The sequence below is a fragment of the Brachycentrus maculatus genome, unplaced genomic scaffold (genome assembly GCF_059751285.1).
Source record: "Brachycentrus maculatus isolate JH-2025_06_01 unplaced genomic scaffold, ASM5975128v1 h1tg000315l, whole genome shotgun sequence".
NCBI lineage: Eukaryota > Metazoa > Arthropoda > Insecta > Trichoptera > Brachycentridae > Brachycentrus > Brachycentrus maculatus.
This window is the reverse complement of record NW_028281064.1, coordinates 3069810-3094713: the sequence shown is the minus strand read 5'-3', so window position 1 is coordinate 3094713 and position 24904 is coordinate 3069810. Positions and strand designations below refer to the sequence as shown.

The 24904-nt window shown below is 33.2% G+C and overlaps 2 protein-coding genes across 2 annotated transcripts; one reads left to right on the top strand and one right to left on the bottom strand.

Annotated features, from left to right (window-relative positions):
• Positions 1 to 743: 743 nt before the first annotated feature.
• LOC148304493 (uncharacterized) lies at positions 744 to 12917 on the top strand. The gene is made up of 9 exons (XM_088268228.1): positions 744 to 993; positions 2919 to 3100; positions 3449 to 3661; positions 6679 to 6896; positions 7417 to 7578; positions 8227 to 8443; positions 9187 to 9338; positions 9666 to 10601; positions 11688 to 12917. The coding sequence occupies exons 1-9, from the start codon at positions 890 to 892 to the stop codon at positions 12774 to 12776; spliced, it is 3273 nt and encodes a 1090-aa protein (XP_088124354.1). The 5' UTR covers positions 744 to 889; the 3' UTR covers positions 12777 to 12917.
• Positions 12918 to 17475: 4558 nt separating this feature from the next.
• Positions 17476 to 21359, bottom strand: LOC148304492 (U6 snRNA-associated Sm-like protein LSm1). Its single transcript, XM_088268194.1, has 3 exons — positions 21139 to 21359; positions 20861 to 21045; positions 17476 to 19417 (listed from the first exon to the last, which is right to left on the bottom strand). Exons 1-3 carry the CDS (start codon positions 21194 to 21196, stop codon positions 19244 to 19246), a joined length of 417 nt encoding a protein of 138 aa, XP_088124320.1. The 5' UTR covers positions 21197 to 21359; the 3' UTR covers positions 17476 to 19243.
• Between the last annotated feature and the right edge of the window lie 3545 nt (positions 21360 to 24904).

Genomic DNA, 24904 nt, shown 5'->3' with positions numbered 1-24904 from the left:
GTGTTGCCAGGTAAAACAATTTTAGGGTAAATATTGCTTTTGTTTGGAAATATTTCAAAAATATGATAAACGAAAAAAAGGTTAGGTTGAAAAGCAAATGAAACTATTGTACGATTATTTTTATTAAGTTAAGTGGGAATTAATACTTTTCTAACGTCTAGTGATTACATTATTTTTAAGTTTATGTAATACCTCTTCAAATCTGTCTATTTTAGTAAATGGGTGGTGAGAGAGTAATACAATCACTAAAACAGTTCTAACGGTCTTTTTACGGAGTTAAAAAGATAGATCTTTTTCAAAATACATTTTTATTGTATTGGCTTTAACATTTTAATTTCTATTAGAAAATATGTATTTTTTTGTTTTTTTTTGAAAAATTAAACATTTTCAAGATTAAACCCTTTTTAAATATAAAAAAGATAAATACAAAAATATCTGAAGTAAAAAACACACCGCATAATTGAATTACATAAACATAACCTACCCCGAAAAGACGGAAATATATTATTTCACGTAGGTACTACCAATAAAAAAATTTCAGCTGATAGCCATATACAACAAGTGATCCTCCGCCAATAGGAAGCCAGAAACAGTTATTTGACATATTTCAAAACTATGGCCACACAAATTAAAATCTAACGAGAACGTTAAAAAGTGAAAGCTCGTGTTTTGTATGAAGTATTTAGAAATCAAAGAATTACTCAATGTTCAGCATACCGCTTCATCATGATAAAGAAAAAATATTTCAGTTATAATCATCCGCGCTTGACTCGAACAAGCATTGTGTTATTATAGTTTTTGGTAATCAGCCGATATTGTGCATTCAGGGTAGTAAAATGCGGTTTGTTGATCTCGTTTAAAAATAATAGTATTTGAATTATTCCTTAAAATGGATGACGATATAGCTGAGCGATTGCGGGAAGAAAACCCCGAACAATTCTTTATTTTAGTGAGGATGCATTTGTCATTCATTATCGACATGAACACTGATGAGTGAGTAAAATCCATGTATATTTTTATTTGCCTTATTATTATAAACAAACAAACAAAACTCATAGAACCCCATTAAAACGTTTATTATCTTGTTATTTAAAACGAAGTTTTACCTATTACATTAGGATAATTCTGTTACTATCAATTTTATCAAGACAGTTATCTGTTAATTTTTTTTACCTAACATTAAAATAATGTTTTAGAGACTTTTTGCACTTTGAATAATGCAGAAGACACGATATTTGCTTTGTTTTACGCTCTATCAACTTTATGCAACATAAAAATTCGATCCTGAAGACAACTGTTGATTTGACCTTCCTATAGTAAAAATACATTGAGAAAAAAACTTATTATTTATTATTTGTTCGCCTTCATAGTGTAGCGGTGAGCACATTTGGCTACAATGCGTATCGGGTTCCGGGTATCGGGTTCCCAGGGGGGGTCAAAATAAATATAAGTGTTTTTTCATTCAATAATTGTCTAATATAACCCTGGACTGGTACCTGATCATCTTGCCTTTATGCAATAAATGATAAAATCAAAATTACATATTGACACAGCGCGATATCCACTATTGGGAGCGGATAAGGGTCAAAAGTAAAAAACTTAATTTTTACTTTGAAAGACTAAAACTAACTAACTAACTAACCATCACGCCGCTTCCCCGCAGGGGTAGGCAGAGAGAATAGAGCGCCACACCACTCTGTCCTTGCAAACATTCTTCGCCTCTTCCACGTTCATGCATCTCCTCATACATACCCGCCGATTGTTACGACTCCTAACCTGACCACTTTCAAGTATTTGGCATACCTGATCGTGCCATGTTTTTCTCGGTCTTCCTCTGCTTCTTTTCCCACTAACATTCGCCTCATAAATTTGTTTTACCGTTCTTTCCTCACTCATTCATTCTACATGTCCAAACCATCTCAACACACCTTTCTTAATTTTATCTATAATGCTTATCTTAGCTTTGCATTCCTTCCTTATTTCACTATTCGCACATCTATCATACATCGTTTTGTCGCACATTCTTCTGAGAGATCGCATTTCGTTTTGAAATATGTCAAATAACTTTGACCTTTTCTTTAATTTATCCACATTGTTGTCGGGCTGTTTTTTCATCTACCCCGACCCTAATTATACTTGGACAGTCTGCCGCCTGACGCTCAGTATACTAATCACAAGTAACCACTAACCCAATTCTGATCGGTCCAATATTTTTTTAGCGTCTCTCGCGCTCTACCTAAAGTGAGCAAATAGAACGCTTATAAGCGTCTCCCACTCTCTACCAACAGTTTGTAAAAGACACTTTTAAGCGTTTTCCGCAAACATTGTGTTAAAACATCTACCTTTTTTCATTGAAAATATTTAGTTCACATTTGAAATTGTAAACGAGAACACTTATTTTTTACCACCTATATTTATTTTAACAACTTTTGGGAAGCTACAGATAATTATTTATGCTTTAGTTTATATCCGCCTCCGTATATGTCCGCCTCCATAGTGTAATGGTCAGCACGCTCGGCTACCGTTCTGGAGGTCCCGGGTTCGATTCCCAAGGGGGGTAAAATAAATATAAGCGATTTTTTTCACTGTCATATTTATTCAATATTACCCTGGACTGGTACCTGAAGCGGAGGGCTGATCACCTTTCCTTCATGTGTAAACGATTAAGATAACACTGCGTTTATATGACGCAGTGCCCTATGCACCATTGGGTTGCGGATAAGGGTGTTATTATTATTATTTATTAGTTTATATTCATACATGAAAATGGGAGCATCTGTAGCTTCCGAAACTAGACGTTAAAATAAATTTAACTCAAGTGGTAATTTTTTTTCTCATTTACAATTTCATCATGTCTTACCATACAACGAATGCCGAAACAATAAATAAAACAGTTTACATTTACTTTTCTTTTCAAGGAATGACAGCCCCACAGATAAACCAAAGTCTTTCAAATGGGGTTTTTCAAAAAAATTCAAGAGTGGAGAAAATGGTACTAAAGGAATGGCTGCACCACAGAAACCAGTGGAAACTGTTTCACTCACTGAAGAAAATATGAAGCAAATATACCAACTCATCGATATTCTCAGTGAAGATTCAAGTAAGTTTACTACGCCTTGCTATTGATGATTGTTCATCCCATTACCTATATTATTAAGGCCCAATAATCAAAAGCTGGCAACTTAATTTTCTTTAAACCCTTTTTAAACTACATTTAACGTAATTGTTTTTTTTTTTTAAAACACCTTTTTTGTTTTGAAAAAATAACCGCCTTCTTTTTCCCAATTCAATCAACGTGAAGCGCCCTTAAAGTAGTATTTTACGAAAATGACACTATATAAATTATACAAATTTATTATTATTATTATATAGTTAGCGAATGTTTCTAAGAATATGTACAACATACATGTGTTACACTTTGAAAACTGCATATTATGTTATTTTTCAGACGTATGTCAGGAAGGCATCTTCCGGAGAACTGGTTCTCTGAGCCGACAGCAGCAGCTCCGACGGCTTCTCTCCTCAGGGGGCAACCTGGAGGAGGAGGTGTCGGGCTACAGTGCTCACGATATGGCTTCCGTACTGAAGGGGATGTTGGCTGACACCCCAGAACCGCTATTACTCCTCAATCAGCACTATCAGGCTTATTGTCACTTGGCTTGTGAGTCAAACTTATTGTATATGGCTATTTTTTTATTTTTATTTTGAGGTCAAGGGATCTTGCATCCCTTATGTCACTGCGACCATATTAAGTCTATTGTGACCTCCCTCTGTATCACAGCTCGCTCTCAAGATCTACGTGTGTCATTTAACTCACAACCTGTCTTGGTGGTAGGAGCTTCACCTTCTCGGAGTCCAGTAGGGGTCCTCCAAGGATATGACTTTGTTTGCGAGCGAGTGCGTCACTATTATAGAGAATGTGGATTGGCGTTTTGTTATCCTCCATACAAAATCTGCATACTGGGGAGTCATGTAGTCTAATTTTTGTCATGTGTTTCCTCAGTCTGCAGTGTCCTGTCAAGGTCCTGGTTAGGATCCTTATTTGTTTTTTGCTAACCATGATCAATTCCTTTGCGTGTTTCATCCCTGGGCTGTTGGACCAGATCTCTTGGCTCTTGTCCATGGCCCAGTTTTTTAGACTAAACTTGATAGTGCTGAGTGTCAGTCCGCATATGGGCTCAGAGCCCATTGGTACATACTAGCATAATACATACATAATACATACATATAATACATACATATAATACATAAAGGGTCCGCCATCTAAAGTTTTTTTTTTCAACTAGTGCTTATTTCGTGAATGGTAACACTTAGCTCATGTCTGATTTGACAGATAATTAGTTTTATCCTTCCGCTGAGCGAATATGGTTGTGTATACGCTTGAACAACGCTGGGAAATATTGCGACATTACTTTGAAAATCATGGTAATGTTGCAGAATGTGTGCGAAAATTGCGTACGGTTTTTGGAAGAAGAGAAGCACCGTCAGCTCCGTATGTTCGTTATCTTGTGAAAAAAGTGAAAGAAACTGGCATCCTCATCGATAAACCAAAGCGTGAAAAGCCAAAAACAGTGCGTACACCCGAGAATATCGATGTTGTGGCAGAAAGTGTGCGTGAAGCGCCATCAACATCAATTCACCGTCGTTCTCAACAATTGAACATTTCGGAGACATCATTGAGACGAATTTTGCATAAAGACCTTGGTATGACGCCATACAAAGTCCAATTGGTTCAGGAGTTGAAGCCAACTGACCATCCAATGCGTTTTCGCTTCGCTGAGTGGGCCTGCGATCGACTTACAGAAGATGCCGATTTTGCCAAAAAAATCATCTTTTCGGATGAAGCTCATTTTGATCTTGGCGGGTATGTAAACAAGCAAAATTGTCGTATTTGGGGCACAGAAAACCCGCACGCATACATTGAAAAGCCGGTACACCCAAAACGAGTCACTGTTTGGTGCGGATTTTGGTCCAGAGGCATAATTGGGCCATTTTTCTTTGAAAATGAGCAAGGAGTGGCCGTTACAGTCAATGGCGATCGTTATCGGGCCATGTTGAACGGATTTTTGTTCACAAAAATTGAAGAGGAGGATATTGGCAACATTTGGTTTCAACAGGACGGCGCTACGTGCCACACAGCCGAAGCTACACTCGATGTTTTGCGCCCTTTTTTCAAAAAAAAAAGTTATTTGGCGGACCCTTTATAATACATAATACATACATATAATACATACTAGCCTAATGTAGCGCTCACATATTATTATACACTTTGCACGGCTACTACACGGATCAGTGTATCATGTGTCTAGTGCATGGTGTCCACTACATGGATCTGTGATCGCGCGCATCAATATACAAATGCGTCAGTCTATTGCGTGCACTGCTGGCGAGAGTTGAATACACGGATCCGAGTGATAAGTATAAATGGGCAAATATGTCACAATTTTTTTTTTCAAAAAAATTAATTTAATTGGTAAAGACATAATGCAGACACTCATTACTACTGGAAACAAGAAAAAAGATCTGTAATTTTTTAAAGAAATCGCATTTTTTTAAGGCAGTGAACGTGTTAATCTTTACTTATTTATTTTTTTACAAAAATGTTAATAATATTAGTATAAAACCACTCACCGAGATTTTTATTTCTACCAGTGTTAATCTTATATATCTCAATACATATGTATAAAGAGTAAACTCAAACAGAAGAAAATCTTAACTTGGTGTTCATAACAGGTATTCAGGGAAATCAATAGACATGGGCGATCAAATTAAATAACACCCTTTTTAAAGAATTCGTTACGTATTACACTGTGTGCGGGAAACATTTAAAAGTGTCTTTTACATACTGTAGATAAAGAGTGGGAGACGCTTATAGTGTTCTATTTGCTACTTTAGGTAGAGTGCGAGAGACGCTAAAAAACATTGGACTGATCAGAATTGGGTTAGTGGTTACTTGTGATTAGTATACCGAGCGTCGGGCGACAGACTGTCTGAGTATAATTAGGGTCGTGGTTGATGAAAAAACTGCCCGACAACAATGTATTAATTTCATATATTTGAAATAAATCCGGTTATTTTTCCAAATAAAATCAGTCTAAAGGGTTAATTATTCTTAAAATAAGATACATTATTAATAATCAGTGTTTTATTTAAAATATACATATATCTTAACCACTTAACAGTTAAATTTTTGCAAGAAAATTTGCCAGTGCAAGAAATCGTAACCAACAAATCGAAACAAGACTACCTGAACACCGCTCGTGTTAGTCAATAAAAACATATAGGTACATACATAAATATATGTCCTTCCCGCTGAATGTCCAGCACCTCTTATCAATGAACTCCCAAAATGTCAATAGTGCGGTCATAAAGCATTTTAAAAAGTATGGCAAAAACGTTTAAGTAACTTCATGTAAAATCATTAAAAAAATGTTTAAGTAAAATCATTATTATGTCATGCATCACTCAATTTTGGGTGCTTTCCCAATTAAAAAAATAATAATAAAAATAAATATAAAAAAATACGTAAATATATTTGTCTCAGGCAAATCAATACCGAGAATTCAGTCAATACAATCTTCCCTAGCAGCTCTTGGGGTCGTCATTAAAAAAGAAACTCCTTGCCCAAACAAAATGGGCTAAATGGGGAACTGGTTAATTAGGTTTTAATTTTTCCAGCAACGTGTTTCACTGAAGGGCAGCTGACGGCCAGTTGCGAGTCCAAGTTGGTGGGTGCCCTGCGCCTGCTGCTGCTGCTGCTGCCCGCCGTGGCCCGCCAGTTGGCACGGAGACTCCTGGCACTGCTGCACAAGACGGCGGAGCACGAGGACTCCAACAGGATGGCCCCCGGAGCCCTGGCCACCATGTTCACCCCGCATGTCATGTGCCCAAGAAGGGTAAATATTAATTTATTTTTGAGGTAATACATATAATAATGGCTTTCAAAGCAAAACAAAAAATGTACCTCCAGAAAAAGAAATCCAAAGTGGTAAGGTCGTGACTTCTTAGAGGCCAAGGAATGGGGGCTCCTCTACCAATCCAGCCACGTGCAATGTACGAACAGCGTACGTGCAATGCATCGCGTACTTCGTGTGCGCATATCAAGGTTACACCACCTCCAAAACAAAACTTACATTCACCAGCTAGCATTCAGTGACAGTGTGCATATCAAGGTTACACCACCTCCAAAACAAAACTTACGTTCACCAGCTAGCATTCAGTGACAGAATTATACATAAAGAGTTTTGGTGCTTAATTTTTTTTAAATGATCGCATTATTTTTCAATGACTCTATATTACAATTATCTCATCAATAATATTTAAACATTTTGTCAAAATTCTTTATTCTATCTGGTTTTTGACTATTATTTCATGATGATTATTGGCAAAACATTACGTTAGATTTGTTTTGTTTAGCTATCTCCCGAAGCACTGCATGCCGACTCCCAGAGCTTGTCTAAAGTGTTGAGTTTCATGATAAAGAAGGCCCCCATACTGTTTACGACTCCGCCTCAGCTAGCCACTGACATTGCGGCGTACTTGGCCAAGAAGCAACACCGTCGATTGCTGTCACCCACTGTAAGTACACACGTTTTGACTGAACAGTTTATTTAGAATTTGCGTGTTATACGGATGAATGCTGGTCATACCGCTGTGAACTAGCATATTTGAACCTTTTGATGAGTTTAATTGAAGATTTTATTCTAAAAAGGATAGGTTTTTCTTTAATTTCTGATAATGCAAGGCATTAAATTACAATATTATCCATTTTTTATGAATTGATCTTTTTATTGTGATTTTATTAAATTTTTAATCTAAAATAATTTTTAGCTACTTTTTAAACTGATATTAGACACACAAAGGTTTTACATCTAGTATGTTTAGCCCAAAACTCAATTATAATCTACATACATACTATGAACTACCACCTTTACTAGTGTTTTTTCTCGGGGGTACCTGTACCAACTACTTTAGAATATTTTTTTAATTAACTTGGTTTCACGATTAAATCGTTCAAAGCTAATCATAATTGGCATGCCAATTAGTGTACAAATTTAGTTACGTATTGCGAATTTCTTGCTTGCAATATATTTGACAATTTGCATCAAAAACTTCAGCTGGAAAGAAATATAAACCTGGAATACCATTCCAAATTGCGTAGCCAAAAATGTAACAGTAATCCATTAGTCATATTTCTGCATTGAATGGACTTGTATTTTTCTACAGGGCGAAGACTTGAACGAGAGTGTTTCCGAACGCACGGCTGCCAGTACGGTGTTCACGTTTGTCGATCGTCAGATGAGTGGCGTGACGGGCAATGACACGGCGGGAGGAGCCACCACAGACGCGGCTCTGGCGCAGCTGTACGCCTACATACAGTCCCTCCCAGAGTCGCACAACAAGAGGAGACTGATCAAGCAATTCAACAGGGAAAATGGTCATGGTATGATCATTTTTGTCTGTATATTTTAGTTAATTGGTTTTATTGTGTTGATTCAAACATAAGCCAATGTTCTAGAAAAATTTATTGATTCAATGCATAATTTGAGTTTTACCATAGTTAAAAATTATAAATACAAAATTCTGTTCACAAGTATGTTGTTTTCATAACTTATAATATATATATTTTTAAATATCCGAAATAAATAAATACAAGAAATGTGTTTCGTGGAATTCAAATCGAAATTTTGATAAAATACCTGATATTTAAAATAAAATTTATTATTTGTATGTTACTCAATACTTGTGTTATTTTGTAAACAAAATTTATTTCTTAACACTTTGCGTGCCAGTGCCCTTTAAATTTACTTTAGAGCCATTGGAGTCTTTGGAGCCATTTTCTGTGTCGGCGCATGAATAATATGGAGTAACGTTCACACCTGGTATGCCAGCAAATGTTTCTAAAGCAGGAATAATGTTGTTATCCAACCAAAATAAAACATCGCCTCTAGTCGTGTAAGACACACCATTATTCTCACCAACTTCAGAAATACGTACACATACTAATACATGAGCGGACAATGTTTTAACATTGCAGCACAATTTTTCTATATAAAATGTATGTCCCTTTAATTTTGATACAACAAGCTATTCCTTTGTATATATCTGTACGACATCAAAAGTGTTCTGTTCTTTAGTACTATTCAAAATTTTATTTGTTTTTAAACTATTTTTTTATTTTTAAAGGTACGCCATTACAACTTCAGAGGGCGCAGAAGCACAGGTCATTGGGAGAATCTCTCAAGAAACATATCTTCACGAAAAGTTTGATGAACAGATCAGGGAAGAAGCCGGTTAATCTAAATGAACAGCGGTTCAGTTGTCAACCCGTGATAGAGGTATTTCATTTCAGAACTGTCTTTTCATCGAGTCTCTTGTGCATTATCTCAACTCATCCACTCACAAACCTAACATTTAGAAAAGTCTCTAATGAATTGATACATCGATTTAAAAGATATATCAGAAAATGTTACTTGTCCCTCTTTTTTCTTATATTGACCCATTCTTATTCCAAAAATTAATTTAATGTCCTTTTTTCTGATCTTGTTCTTGTGTTAATCATTAATTTTTTATCATAACATATGGAAGAAGTTTGTCGTTTTACGCTTGCTATCTGTGACGTCATTGCCTCTTGCCTGAGCATGCTTTTTCCATCTTCTTTACAGAGTCCTTCATTCTTCAAGAATAATTTTAAATCTAGCGCCAACAAACTTAATTCCGATTCACCCAAACCGATCAAGTATGAAGAAAGTAACTCTTTACGCAATAGTAACGACGATACGACGAATGCTAAAGCTGAACAAACCGGTGACAACGTTCATCAAGATGACAAAGACAACGTCGAAGAAGATGATGCGCTTTTGGAACACGATGACAATTTAGACGAGGCTAGCTTTTCTTGCGACGAAGGGAACAATTTGGAGAGAGTAGAAAGACTGACTCCGAAATATACATCGGAACCGAATCTTAGTTTCTTGCCATCCAATCACGAAGTAACGCCAAAGTTTACCAAGAACAAAACCTCAAAGTTATTCAAATCGAAGACATTACAAAAAGATAACAAAAAACACGACATACAAAAGCTGCAGAAGAGAAATTCAGCGGATGAGAAGACTTTCAAGGATTCTAATGATCATTCTCTGAATTTCAAGTCCTGCGTGAAGTGCGCGACAGACTCTTTTTCGGAAGCGGATGTTCCTAGTATGGGCTATCAGCCAATGTCGCAGACCAGGGAAGAAGTCGTATCGCCGAGATCCGACTCCAACACTCCTCGCGTGTGCCGGAAGGACTCTCTTAAATACATGAGAAGCAAACGCAACGCTTCTCGCGGAAGCAACTCTTCCCTGATCGACCCGTTGATGAAAGAGGATTTGAATGCATCCAGAGATCCTGAGCTCGCGGAAGACGCGCGCACTCCTAGATTGAACATATTGCCGGCGAAGTTGAATTATCTGACGAGCACTCCGGCTATGGGTAATGTAATGTCGGAGAGGAACTACGAAGGATGCTCCACTCCCCTGTTTGTGGCGGGTCACATCTTGAGACGGGGATCCATGTCCCCGATCACTAAATCCACACAAAAGATGTCTAAAGCTATGCAGGTCTGGTCAATTTCTTTTTGCTTTATGTGTTGCATGTGCTGTATCTAATGTCACCTGTGTGCATTACTCGCTAAACACATTTTCGCTTTCTGTAATTTCTCTGTAAATTCAACTTATTTTTATCGAACATGCTTTTATCTGGATTTTAAGAAGTTGAGAAAATTGAAACTCGACATAGTTAGATATCAATACATTTATTTTTCACATATAAATTTTTCTCCACCATTTAATTTTGAAAAGATTGTAGAAATGTTTAGAAGAAAGAGTGTATGTATTCTTAAATATTTAAAATTTAAGGAATGTGTTTTTAGAATATAAAATATAATATATATTTCATACTAAAAAGGTTGTTCTTAACTCTTTAACACACTAAAAACCATAGTGGAATTGAATTGCATAAATAAATAACTAATGGAAGTAGTCATTAATTATTATTTATTAGCTTAACCCTTTCCGGTCCCCCATAATTAAAAAAAAAAAATCTAGGTACACAGTTACATTCCAATTGGAAAAATCTTTTGTCCTCTACTCCACATACTGTTGTAATAGTAGATACGAGTGACAAAAATGTAAGCTTGGAATTTAAATAAATAATACTCATGATGAATAAAATGTCGAATAACAGCCGACATGGGACCTAAGACCAAAAAATCAATGTCGAATGAGATTCGACATTGGACCAGTAAGGGTTAAGGGATTTTCATTCAAATTTATTATCTGCTTGCCCATTGAATTTGTAAATAATTATTTGGCTTTTGATTTCAGAGCTGCGAAATAGCATTTATGTGTTTGAATGTAAAATACAATGTATGGATAGATGTGAAGGAACCTAGGAGTGTATGTCAGGACAGAAGAGTGTAACGTTCTATCCTCTCTGCCTGTCCTTGTGGAGAAACTACCTATGTACTACTACGTTCTACTTGATAGTAGTAGTAGTACATAGTAGTAGTAGTAGTACATAGTAGTAGTAGTAGTACATAGTAGTAGTAGTAGTACATAGTAGAAGTAGCTATTTTGTTAATAATGCATTTTATTATGTTAATGGTAAATGATATGCGGTTGATGTTTTCTTTTTAACAATTTCAGGAGTCTATAATGACGCCGCGGTCTCGCAAGCCTGTCATTATAAACTGCGACCCGCCAACCAATGTCCTCCCCTCGCATCATTCCATCAGCAGCGAATCCAGCAATTCCGACACCGTTTACGACTCCACCGCCTCCTCCATGAAGAACGACAGCGACTTCATTTCCACGGACGAGAGCTGTCCCTCCTCGTCTTGCTATGTCAAATACAAGCACATCAACGACACAAGGGACACGACTTCCAGAGATAAATCACTGAACTCCGCGGACCATTTCATGAGAATATCGGATTCTGCGCTGTCAGAAAGAAGAATGCGTGTTTTGAATGAAAGAAATTACCAAAAATTATTAACAAGTAAACTTCCGGATTGCCAAACGTACGCTGTAAATCAATCAACTGTCAAATTATTAGATGAAAAGTCAGAAGAATCGAATAGCTCCAGTAATAGAGATACCTCTTTAACGGATCCTTTCCGACAGTATTTGCAGTGTAGATCAGTATTACCGGGATCTCCCGTTGACTTGTCATTCGTGAGTACTTCTGACGATTACTGCAATAGTAGAATTGACAATCTAGATAATTTATCTGAAGGTAAAATGACTGAATCTCTGCTTTATTGTATGGACGGCAATATTCCAAAAGATCTCACTTCAGACTTAAATTATTCCGATAGAGAAGCGTTAATCAAAAGAGACGATAGTTCAATAAGTAATTTTGATGGTATGTCATTTAGCAATCAATCTAACCCTGATATGAGTAATTTTGACACCAAAAATAATGCGATTTCTGATTATTCAGTTAGAAAATTTAAAATGTTGTGCGACGGCGGAAATAAAGTGACGGCTTTGATAGCGGATACGGCTACAGATAAAGAAAACGTTAGTCCGGGGAACAAAAGGCCGGCGCAGAGTATCGGCAGTACGTCGGATCAAGACGGGACCGAAGGGAAGAAAGTCAATACAACTAATGAAAATATTAAAAAATCCAAGGAGGGAGACCAAAATGTAATAATTGTCAGTAGAGTGTTAGCCAGTGACCCGGATTACTGGGATTATAATCGGTACGGGCAGCCGTGGGAGACGAATCTTTGACTTTTTTAAATGTAGGTTACCCATATTAAATATTTACCAAAGGTAGAAAGGAATAAGGTCATTTAGTAATTGAAAATTCCTCCATCTAGTGGTATAAAACTTACAAATATTATGTGGTTTTAAACATGGACACGTGTGATGCTAATTCTCTAAGCCATTCCAATGACAAAATCCATTCCAAGATGTCAGATATTTGACTAAATCATTTTTTCTTCTAATTGTTATTTTGTGATTATCTATCCATATTATAATCTGTAGTGATAGATGACAGATGCACATGCTACCAGCGATGGACTGTCCCGCTGACTGACTAAAAACGTGTATTGAAACAAAGGGATAGACAAGCCAATTCAACTTGCGAGTGTTAGGGAAGCTAGTCACTTCTCATAGACCGTCTTAAAGAACATTTTTGTGTCTTAGAATCTATATTAATATGAGACCATCATTGGCTTGGCTTATTGGAATCTTAGGTAATCATTGTCCTCATGTAAATGCCATGTAAATAGTTATTATGGAACTGCTAAAAAAACATTTGAAATTCTGTCTTATATTCAATCTCTCTGCGGTATATTATCCTGTGTACATTTAGTATTTACTCTATGCGTATATCTCTATGTATAGGAGTAAAACTGTAAGCGATATTTAAGAAATTTTCTTGTTTGACCGTAATATTTTATAAATCATAAAATTTTTAATAAATAACAAAACCCTTATCCGCAACCGAATGGTGCATAGGGCACTGTGTCATATAAACGCAGTGTTATCTTGATCGTTTTATACATGAAGGAAAGGTGATCAGCCCTCCGCTTTAGGTACCAGTCCATGGTAATATTGAATAAATATTACAGTGAAAAAATCACTTATATTTAATTTATCCTCCTTGGGAATCGAACACGGGACCTCCAGAACCGTAGCCGAGCGTGCTGACTATTACACTACGGAGGCGGAAGCGGATAAATTTTAAAGTATTATTATTTTTTAAATACATACTGTTTAATTTGTTGAGTATTATAAAATAAAATAGTCTGATTTTAATAATGTTTAAGTTTTCGTGTTGTGAATTAGATCTCCAAAGATATATCCAATGATTGACTGTAGAGATTTTATTAATTTCTGTGGTCAATTTGAATGTTAATTATAGCAGTAACTCTAGGTATACTAAAACCTCATAATTTCAATGTTAGGGACCAAGATTTTAAACATATGTACCGTAGAACGGGGCTACTTGAACTTTGATGTGTTACTTGAGCCCAGTACAAAAAAATAATTTAATCTGTATTTGGTCTACAATAATGAACGTATGGACATGATTCATTGTTTCCCTGAGAGGTGACACTTATTGTCACGATACTTCGATCGATACCACGATCTAAATATTTTTTTGTACTGGGCTCAAGTAACATCAAAGTTCAAGTAGCCCGTTCTACGGTACCTATTTTTTCATCATATTATCTCAGTTTGTATTTCTTGTTGACAAAATAACAGTCGCATTATGAAAAATATAAAATGTTTGGATAACAAACAAGCTTTTAACTGCTAAGCAATTGATTTCTATATCTTTTATGTTTTATTATCCTATAATTCCGTTACTGTAGCAGAAACATACAAGTTTCTACTATTTTTTGTACATAAATCTACTTATATTATAATTACAGGCATAAAAAAGTATATTATAGATCGATCACTTTTGAATTTTTCTTCGTCTTATTAAATTGGAAAACTATGGTTAAATTTACATAAAGTATTGTCTTCTCTTAAAAGTGTTTTCACAATTACATAAAACGGTAATAAAATTTATGCACGTCAAAAAACATACAATAAAACTATTATTATTGTAGTAAAAATGTTATACATATAAAATTGTTTAATTTAAAAAAAATTGTAACTGTATATATTTATGTATGTAATAAAATTTAATATTGATTAAATAATTTTATAAAAGCTGAGATATCTTTATTTTTAATGATTTTTATTTTAGCCAAATAAATATATTTCAAAATAAATAAAATATTCATTACCATTAAGGTTTTTCAATTTTATTTTAGTAAATTTACATTTGTCCACCTCCGTAGCGCAGTGGGCAGCGCGTTTGGCTACCGTGCTGGAGGTCCCGGGTTCGATTCCCAGGGGGGTCAAAATAAATATGGCCGATTTTCACTCTCATATTTATTTAATATCACCCTGGACTGGTACAAGAAGCGTAGGGCTGATCACCTTGCCTTCATGCAATTAACGATCAAGATAACACTGCGCCACTACGATGCAGTGCCCTATGCACCATTGGGTGCGGATAAGGGTTAGAGAGTTAGAGAAATTTACATAAAAATTATATTTCTACATGATAGCAAGGTGATCAATCCTGAGCTTCAGGTACCAGTCCAGGGTAATATTAAATAAATAGAGTGGAATATAAGTAATATGTATTTAGAACCCCTTGGGGAATCAAACCTGAGACCTTCAGCACATTAGCTAAATGCGTTTACTATTATTACACAATGGAGGCATACACTCAAATGCATGCATAAATTTAGTATATATATCGCAACAGGGCCTATATAATCCGAACGCTGAAAGTTTACTCACTGTTCAAACTAGTGGAGCATTCGGATTACAGTACAGAGAATCTTTAGGGTGTTTTTATAAAATAAAACAAATATGTATTCTGAAAATTTAAATGTATTTTTTAAACTTTAATAAAAATTTAATTAATTTTAAAGAAATCAAATATTTTTGATGTCGAAGCCATGATTTAAAACCACAAATCGCTCACTCCTTTCAACGTCATAAATAAAAAATCGTCCATTTTCAGTTGTGCATGTTTTCGGAATTCCCAGAAAATGTACTATATCCCAGTAAAAGAGGCTAACTTAACTTAATATAGCTTGTAACTTAATATTTACCTGCTACAGGGCAGAAAGTGTTGATTTTGCATTTTGAGGAAAAGGTATTGATTAATTATTTTTTTAAATAAACTAAATATTTTTCAAATGGAGAAAAAACCTTGAGGTTTTACCTCAAAAGATCTGTTGCATAGTAAAACGTTTAAAAAGTGGCTTGATATTTATTTATAATACATTGCATTATATTTTTAAACTTTAAAAACGTTCTCCTGAAAAATCAAGTATTTTGATTTATGACATTCTTGAAAGGAGTGAGCGAAATATGTAACTGTCGAAATGTGCAAGCGACGCAATGGTAAAAATATTTGCGGGACGAGTAATGAAAAACAATTTTTTCGCATGATATATACTTGAGATTTGGTAAGCAACTGGCACAATGTTGGTGGTATAACGGATTTCCGTTATTTAGAACCGCAGAAGGGATGAGTAGGCGTTCCGATTAAAGAGGTCCTGCTGTATGTATAAATATTAAATTGTGTGTGTGTGTGTTGGAGATGTGAATGCAAATAATAAAAATTAATTACACGTGAAAGTTTTTGAGATGAATCTATTTCATCCATCTGCTCTTTGAGGTTAATTAGAACTTTTAATCTTTAACCCTTTCCGGTCCCCAAAATTAAAAAAAAATCTAGGTAGAAAGTTACATTCCAATTAGAAAAATATCTTTTTCCTCTGCTCCACATACTGTTGTAATAGATACAAGTGACAAAAATGTAAGTTTGGAATTTAAATAAATAATACACTTGATGAAAAAAATGTCGAAAAACATCTGACATGGGACCTAAGAGCAAAAAATCAATGTCAAATGAGATTCGATATTAGACCAGTAAGGGTTAAGAAAGGAATTATTATTACGTAAATAGAAAATTAATTAAAATAATTATTCACATTAAAAAACAAATTATAACAGATAGAAAGTACAAAATGTCTTTGAGAACCTGTGAAAATAGCTTAAAAATGAAAAAAAAAAAAAAACAATTCAAGCAGTGTCATAAATCTTTATTTATTTAATCATGTTTCATTCAAATTGAACTTGTAATAGTATAATGATAAACACAATATGAGGAATTATAACATAAATGCTTTATTATATTAGGGGAGAACATTCTTACATAAAAGACAGAAGAAAATAGGTATATTGTCAAGTTTTTATTAATTAATTGAAGCAGTGGATAGTACACTGCATATACAATGGTGTCCAGAACACTTTATTTTTTCCAATTCATAATAGTTTTTTGAATCACCTAAATTTTGCTTTGCGATCGATCATACATTGTTCAAAGCATGGGAAATGTACCCACTTACTACATAGTCAGTGACTGTGTTAAGATAAGATTTTAGTCAGAGTATCAATATAAAAGTATCCACTATTCCAAGCAAATATACTCATATATATACATGCTAACCAAGAATAAAACACTTTAAATTCATTCCAAAGAAGTCTTCTATTGTATATTTCTGGACATGGATACTAGACAATGCACTACTATAAATATTACATAATTGATTGCACTGTTTTTAAAATAAATTAGAAAAAAAAACACATTTAAGGTTGTTAAGATTCATTTGAATAATATTACAGACAATTGAATATTTCATAGTTTATCATCAGAAATCAAATATGATAATTAGTTTTATTTATTGTTTCGGCATTAACTTTGTGGTAAGACATGTTACAATGATTAAAGAAAACACTTGTTTTTTACCACTTGAGTTTTATTATAGACTACATGTTTCAGAAGTTAAACTTCCATCATTCAGGTCTGTATAATAACTATCAGTTATTATACAGACCTGAATGATGGAAGTTTAACTTCTGAAACATGTAGTCTATAATAAAACTCAAGTGGTAAAAAACAAGTGTTTTCTTTAATCATTGATACATAATTAGTTTATCTACAATGTGTATAATGTGTACCTACGCATGGTGAAACAATAAAATATTATTTTCAAAAATAGAAAAAAACTACATCAATGCTTTTCACAAGTATTCGTTTCAAAAAAATAGTTTACAGTTGAATAATTTATTATTATATTTGTCACTAAATAAAAACTAATCGAAAATAAAATGAAATTTGGAAGGTTTACAAAATGAATATTTGTGTAGTTTTAGAGGATATAAAAACAAATTTATAACATACAGAAAATTGTCAGATATTTAAAAAAAAAAACCTTATTCCATATGTGGTAAGGGAGAGTAGCGGGTCTGGTTGTTGCTAATTTATAACCACATAACCTGTCGATGAATTCATGTGGAGAAGCATACTTTTATGTATCACACATGTAATGCTCTAAATGTGAATGTTTCAAATTGTGCCTATCATGTTAAAGGTGACTGATGCGCAGTCATTTCATCTGAAATGGGGGGGGGGTTTAATAACACATTTTTGTCAGGCGGTTTTTTCATCAACCCCGACCCTAATTAGTATATTAATTAGGGTCATATACTAATCACAAGTAACTGCAAACCCAATTCTGATCTGTACAATATTTTTTGGTGTCTCTCGCGCTCTACCAAAAGTAAGCACAGAGCGCTTATTAGCAACTCTCGCTCTCTACCAACAGTATGTTAAAGATGCGTTTAAGTGTTTCTCGCAAACAATGTGTTAACTAAAGGTAGTCACAAAATTATTTTGTAATTACATGCATATACACTCGAAGAGGTATATGCATGTACCTACATCATAAATTATCTTATTGTGATATCACACTTTATAAAATTACAAGATACAAATATTACATAAAAAATTATCGTCATGATGCGGTCATCGTATGAATTAGAATTGCAATTGTGTTTTAACTGAACCATTTGTAGCTCCTTTGCAAAAAGAGTATAATACAAAGATACTTGTTTTAGAAATATTTAGGAGTTGAATCATTTTGTCAGCTGACAATATTTGTATACGTGTATCAACTGAGGTAAGCCATTTTTGTTTTTTTTTTATACAAAATAATATGGAATGCTCAGACTTTCATCTTTTATAAAAAAAATTTAAGATGCTTCGCCTTAGTTCAGACACATATAATATATATTAATATATCATCAGTATGGTGAACAATCCAGTGTTTAACAGTACAGTGGAACCTCGGAAATCTGAACTAATTGGAGTTATGGCTTGGTTCGGATTAGTTGAGTTCGGATTAGCTGAGAAATTTGTAATACATAGCACTGTATACTACAGTAGTTACTTTGTACATGCCTTTTACATTTCAATATAATATTACAGTACTTGTGTAGGAATGTAGGTACAGTACTATGTACTTTATTAATTTTCAATAATTTTTAAACAAAATTACGTTTTATATAATAATTTTATGTAATTTTTATTCAGATTTCCCGGGATTATGGATTTCCGGAGTTCTACTGTATTTGGTTAGAATGCAAATGATGTAACATCATAATACACTTGTATTTTAAATGATGTAAATATATTTTGCTGTAAATTCATCATTGTTTTTTTGAGAAAAAAATAAAATTGGGTATCTCGAGTGATAATTCAGAATAGTTGAACATAACATTGTACCATGTCAGTATGAGATTTTACAAAAAGATCAAGGAGAGGTATTTTAGAACATGTCATCATGTCCCAGTTCTGCCAGAATATTGAGTCCTCTCTCCTTTAAAGCTTTGGATAATAATTTCTGTTGGTCTATCCTGCCGTCCTGCTGTCTTCTCTGCGCTTCCAGAATTTCATCTACTGATACTTCTGTCAGCGGCGAGTTTTCTTCTTTATCTGAGTCCTAAGAGAAGTGATAATGATATGTATTTAGTAATTAACCGGATCCACGCGGCTCGCATAACCGTTTGTGTTTTTACAAGACATGCCCCATACGCGGCTGACATAAGCGTTTGTGTTTTCACTTTGCTCCAAGTTTCGAACCTCAGTTCAACTTGGAGGGATTTTTTCATGGTGTGGAACTTTGGATAAAATAATACGTCAATCCTCGGCCTTATGACATCTGTTGAAATATCTGACTAATAATTTGTAACATCACAAGGATAAATAAAACAACAGATCCCTGATTTTTCTTGCGGTCGGTAATTAGTCCGCGCCATAATCATGCCCTATATCTGTCTCACTCTCGACGCTACGCATCGCCAGTGGGTAAGAGTGACACACGATGCGTGCTTTGATTTGTTTATGTTACGATCTAATTTGTTTATATTACGATATATTTCAAGAATAATGTGACACACGTGTATTATAGAGTACCAAAAAGGCACAATGAATCCCATTGAACGTTTTTGTTTAGGAAAATAAATCGTTTCTTAACTAAATACATGATAAAAGTAATCATTTAAAAAACGGCGAAATACCGCCGCGCACGGGCGTCTCTTAGGAACAAAGTTAACGCGTTTAAAAGGTTAACCACTTAACAGTCGAATTTTGCAAATTTGTCGGTGCACGAAAGCATCACCCAACAATTTGAATCAAGACTCGAAGAAAATAAATACACTGCTCAAGTTAGTCAATAAAAACAAATACATAAATATATTTGGCTCAGGCAAATCAATACCACCATGTTAGAATACGATTTGCCCGAGCAGCACTCGGACTCATCAATGCAACACAAACTCCTTGTCCGAGTCACGTGACGGATAAACTGGCAACTAGTTAAATAACTTTTAAAGAATTAATGTACATTGGCAGACTGATTGCTAATAAGTAACATCTTCCAATCAACAAAAAAAACAGACACTGAAAGCTTCCATCATATTCCAGATCCAGTATAAAAACTCTTGGCTTCAATTCAGACCCAATAACAATAATTTAATAGAAAATCAAATATTGATATTTAATGCGTTAACTGCATTCAATTTATCATGGACAATTTATGAATTGTTCACAATATATTGAATGGATGGGATAAAGATGGCCGCCATTGAAAAAATTTCATAAGGAAATTCTGAAAGCTATAAATTTGATCCTGTATGGCGAGTAAATTATTATAAACATACTCATTTTTAATGCGGTTTCTCAGCTATGATACAAATGCACAAATAATACACAAAAAATACAACAACAGGCGCTAGAAATCCATTTGTCCCATCAAACGATGGAGGAATTATCTTCTACTGTAAACATTGAACGGTACCATGTTCTAAAAATAAAAGCAATAAAAACAAGGAACTACACAATATATTGATAGGAATGCTACTTAAAAAAATACAATTTGACTTACTATTTCACCCAAGAGAACAACGTTTTCTCCTCGTATTATAAAAATTCCCCTCGGGATATCACCATACTCTTTTCCTACGTGTATTCTCTCGATACTTTTATGTAAAACTAAGTTGGCAAATTGGTCAACACTTCTCAGATAACCTATAAGAGTTCGTCCGTCTCTTAGCAAAACCATAAGTTTTTCTGTAAAAATAAATATTTATATCAATAAAACATTGAAAAACAATAATAATACATTCCAATAAAAAACTTTAATTTTTTTAAAATGCTTCTCACTGTCTAATTCGTCCAATAGATGAGCAGTGCCCGCTAGCGGATTTGAAGGGTTCGCCATAACTTTTTGCAATCGCAAGAATTAATATAGATAATTGACAATTAAGGTAAAATTATTGCTGTGTTTTTATATATATATAATTGTCTAAGCTTTTACAACAATATTTATATTTATAAAAATAAAGAATGCCGGCACACACGAGTGATAAATAAATAAACGTCAAAATTTGACAGTTGCCTAAAACCCATAGAAAAACACGTTTAGTACACGTACTTTTTACGAATACGTTTTTAACGTTGCACATATTCGGTTATTTACCGTTCGGAAATTGATTAGGAAAAATGGTAGGTACGTTGGATGTTTCAAAAACGTAGGAAGCAAGTTAATAAAATTAAAATTAAAATGTATTTTTCCCAATTTCTAACTGGTATATCGTGTTATTTATTGTTTATAATAATCTATTTCCCAATTTATTTACAAATCACAAAAAAACTCTTCATTGGTTTAAAAAATAAGCTAAGTAGATCACAAATTTCTCAAATTCGTGGATGCGTAGGAAAACATTTAATAATTAGGAAAATACGTACTCAAAAATCACGATTTCAAAATATCATTTTCTATTTCTGTGTATTTTAAATAGGGCATAGTCTTTATTTTTATTTAAAAAATGAAAATAATTATTTAAAAATAAATAGTTGTTGTTTAGAGTTCTACCTTAGAGTTAAATGGAATTCGAGTACATATTATAAATATTCAAATTAATCTTACTAACTATTACTCCGATTCCAAAGGAACAAGGAGAGAGGATATAACGCCACACCACTCTGACTTTGCGAACATTATTTGCTTCTTTTTGCCTCTTTTATGCATCTTTTAATAGACCTCCGTTTTTTATTCAAATCTAAAAATTTACCTATATACTACATACGTGATATGTAAGAATAATAGATTGTATAGTGTTATTCATAACTTATGACGGGTCGATCAATTTTTTTTTTTAATTTTCTTAATCGTAAATTTAAAACAGCGTATTTTTTTTGCCCATAACAGAATACTTATATAACGCTTTTAGATAGCCTTAGTAAAATCTTTTTTATTTTCACAATTAATGTTTTTAGTACCCTGACAATGATGTAATTGCATATAATTCTAACCCCATGATATTTTCTGTTACAAAACATGAATAAATAAAAAGTTGGTAGTTAAATTCAAAACATTACACATATCACGTAAATAATAATATTATAATATAATGTTATTACAACGGGTAATAAAATGGCATCTACAGCCAGCAGTGAAAGTCGTCTGCTCCTCTCGGGTGAAACTTTGACCCTTTAACCCGAAATAGTAACCCACTGTTATATTAATCATGACTGGGTGTGACAAAACAAACCAGGGATTTGTAAAATTATTATTTTTCTACTATGCCAATGCCTCACATTGAGATAAATTGGCAGAAAAATTATTTGAAAATATCGCGAACAGTGTTGCCAACTTGAATAGTAATACCCTGAAGGTTTGCCTAACTAGGTACTTTATCTTTTTTCTTGGACAGTGAAATTTTTCGGCTTGTTTTATATAAATACTCGGATGTTGGAGGTTTATTTAGTCTTTAACTCCTTTTTTACTCATGTTAGATTAGATATCAATAAAACTGGTAAACCTAAATATAATCATACAAGCATTTCGGACATCCAGATTTTTTTAGCTAGAGCTCGATTATAACATATGTACATATTTAAAAAATATTAATTTCAAGATAATTTATTTTTTATCCATCTATCAATGTGAAGGACATAACACTTAGTGGATTTAAAAAAAAATACTGGTCTTTAGATTGTTTTCCAGATATTTTTATGTAATTTTGTGTTTTTCTGGATTTATATTGTTATTTTGTATTATTTATTGATTTGGTTATAACATTGTAGAATGACATATTGAATAAATTATAAAAATAAAACACTTTATCAGAACACTAATAAAAACACGACTAGTTTCGAAAACTACAGGTTTCTCTAAACTAGCCGTGTTTGCATTAATAAACTCAAAAGTTTGCAAAAAATCTAATACAAGTGTTGAATTCTCATAATAATATTAAAGTGTGTAATTATTACAATATTTTACCAATGTTTTTTTTTTAATAACTGCTTTTAGATATCCAATGTTGGTAGGTTTCATTGGTTTGGTGTACCCAATACCCATATTACCGTAATTTTAATCTCTTCATCACAGGTCAGAACAGATTTATGTTTAGAACGGGCGCATATAAATTCAGTATTTCACTTCCCGGACTTCTATAATTGTCCCTATTTAGAAACTAATTAGCCAAATAGATTCAGTAGTTAAAAATTAACGGGCTATGAGAACTTTATGCAATATACATCGAACTTGTAAATTGATTTATTTATTTCAAAACATATTACATACATAAATAATATTTACATATACATAATATTCCCGAAGAGTAATTTCTATTTCTCATTTTGAGACAAGGGATTAAGGTTAACAAGACTGGAACACAAATAATAAAGTACAAAAAAAGTTTTTTTTAAATAACTAAAACTAATAGGTACATGGCAAAATATAAAAACAATTAACAGTTGTAATAAATACGCATAAGAAGCACATTTAAAAGAAATAAATGAAAAAACAAAAGGTAAGAAGCATATTTAAAATAAACAAATGAGAAAATATAACAAATGAAAAAATATAAAAAACATGGTAAAAACAAAATAAAAATATGACTAAACACTATAACTTATTACTAATGTTTTTACCCAAGACTACGTGATTAATATAATTATTTTGATATTATTTATATAATTTGGCATTAATTTTGATGATTAAAATATAAAAATAAAACAATTTTTACACAGGTCAACATTATAAATTATTAATGTAAACACGATTAGATTAGATTAGAACTACATAATATATTATCACCAGCAGTTGTAAATATAAATATTTGTATTTTCACATGTTGATGAGAACGTGTGTGGTTCTCGAAACTAGTCGTGTTCACATTAATAAACACAAAAACCTTTTATTTTGTATTCAAATTATTTTATTATATATTCATAAAAATATTTTATCAAGTTATTGTTTTTAGATTTTCAGATTTTATTTCCGATCTTTAAGTCTCTTTTAAGCGTTTTAGTTTTGTTTTTTAGCTCCGATAAAAAAAATCAAAGAAATATGTAATAATAATCGACAACAGTGTAAAAAAATATTATTCATTAATTTGGTGTTTAATTTTCAGAACTCCATAATTAATATTTAAATAAGTACCCCTAGTCCACTTAATCTTCATAGATGATTTATAATGCCCTAACAAGGCGAAAAAATGTAGATGATTTTATTTTTATTTTTATGTTTAGTAAAAATACATTATACAACTTAGTAGTCCTCAAAAACCAGTGTTTGATTTTAACATTGAAAATATAAATATGTAGTCTTAATATGCAAAAATTATTTTTTAAATGTGAGAGATAATATTTCTGTTTTTTTGTTGCTTTTTATATGAAACTTTTTTTGGCGCAATGGGACCTTCAATTAAATTTTAATTGAGTTGCTAAGGATGACATGAAGATGGCATCATTCCCCTACAGATTACTTCTTCTATATTTAGCATTATTGCAAGATTTTTTTTTCTTTTAACACCTATAAATAAAAATGAAGATATAATCTCACGCGTGGCTTTGATTTAATAATGAACCATTGACACGTTCTCTCGCGAGCATGGACAGAGGTATAATTTTCTCGCCTCGT

Coding starts and splice junctions, on each gene's coding strand:
- LOC148304493 (XM_088268228.1), top strand. CDS start 890: ATGGATGACGATATAGCTGAGCGATTGCGGGAAGAAAACCCCGAACAA. Junction 3,662..6,678: donor GGCTTATTGTCACTTGGCTT/GTGAGTCAAACT, acceptor TAATTTTTCCAG/CAACGTGTTTCACTGAAGGG. Junction 6,897..7,416: donor ATGTCATGTGCCCAAGAAGG/GTAAATATTAAT, acceptor TGTTTTGTTTAG/CTATCTCCCGAAGCACTGCA.
- LOC148304492 (XM_088268194.1), bottom strand. CDS start 21,196: ATGGCGAACCCTTCAAATCCGCTAGCGGGCACTGCTCATCTATTGGAC. Junction 21,046..21,138: donor TCTATTGGACGAATTAGACA/GTGAGAAGCATT, acceptor TTATTTTTACAG/AAAAACTTATGGTTTTGCTA. Junction 19,418..20,860: donor TTGTTCTCTTGGGTGAAATA/GTAAGTCAAATT, acceptor CACTTCTCTTAG/GACTCAGATAAAGAAGAAAA.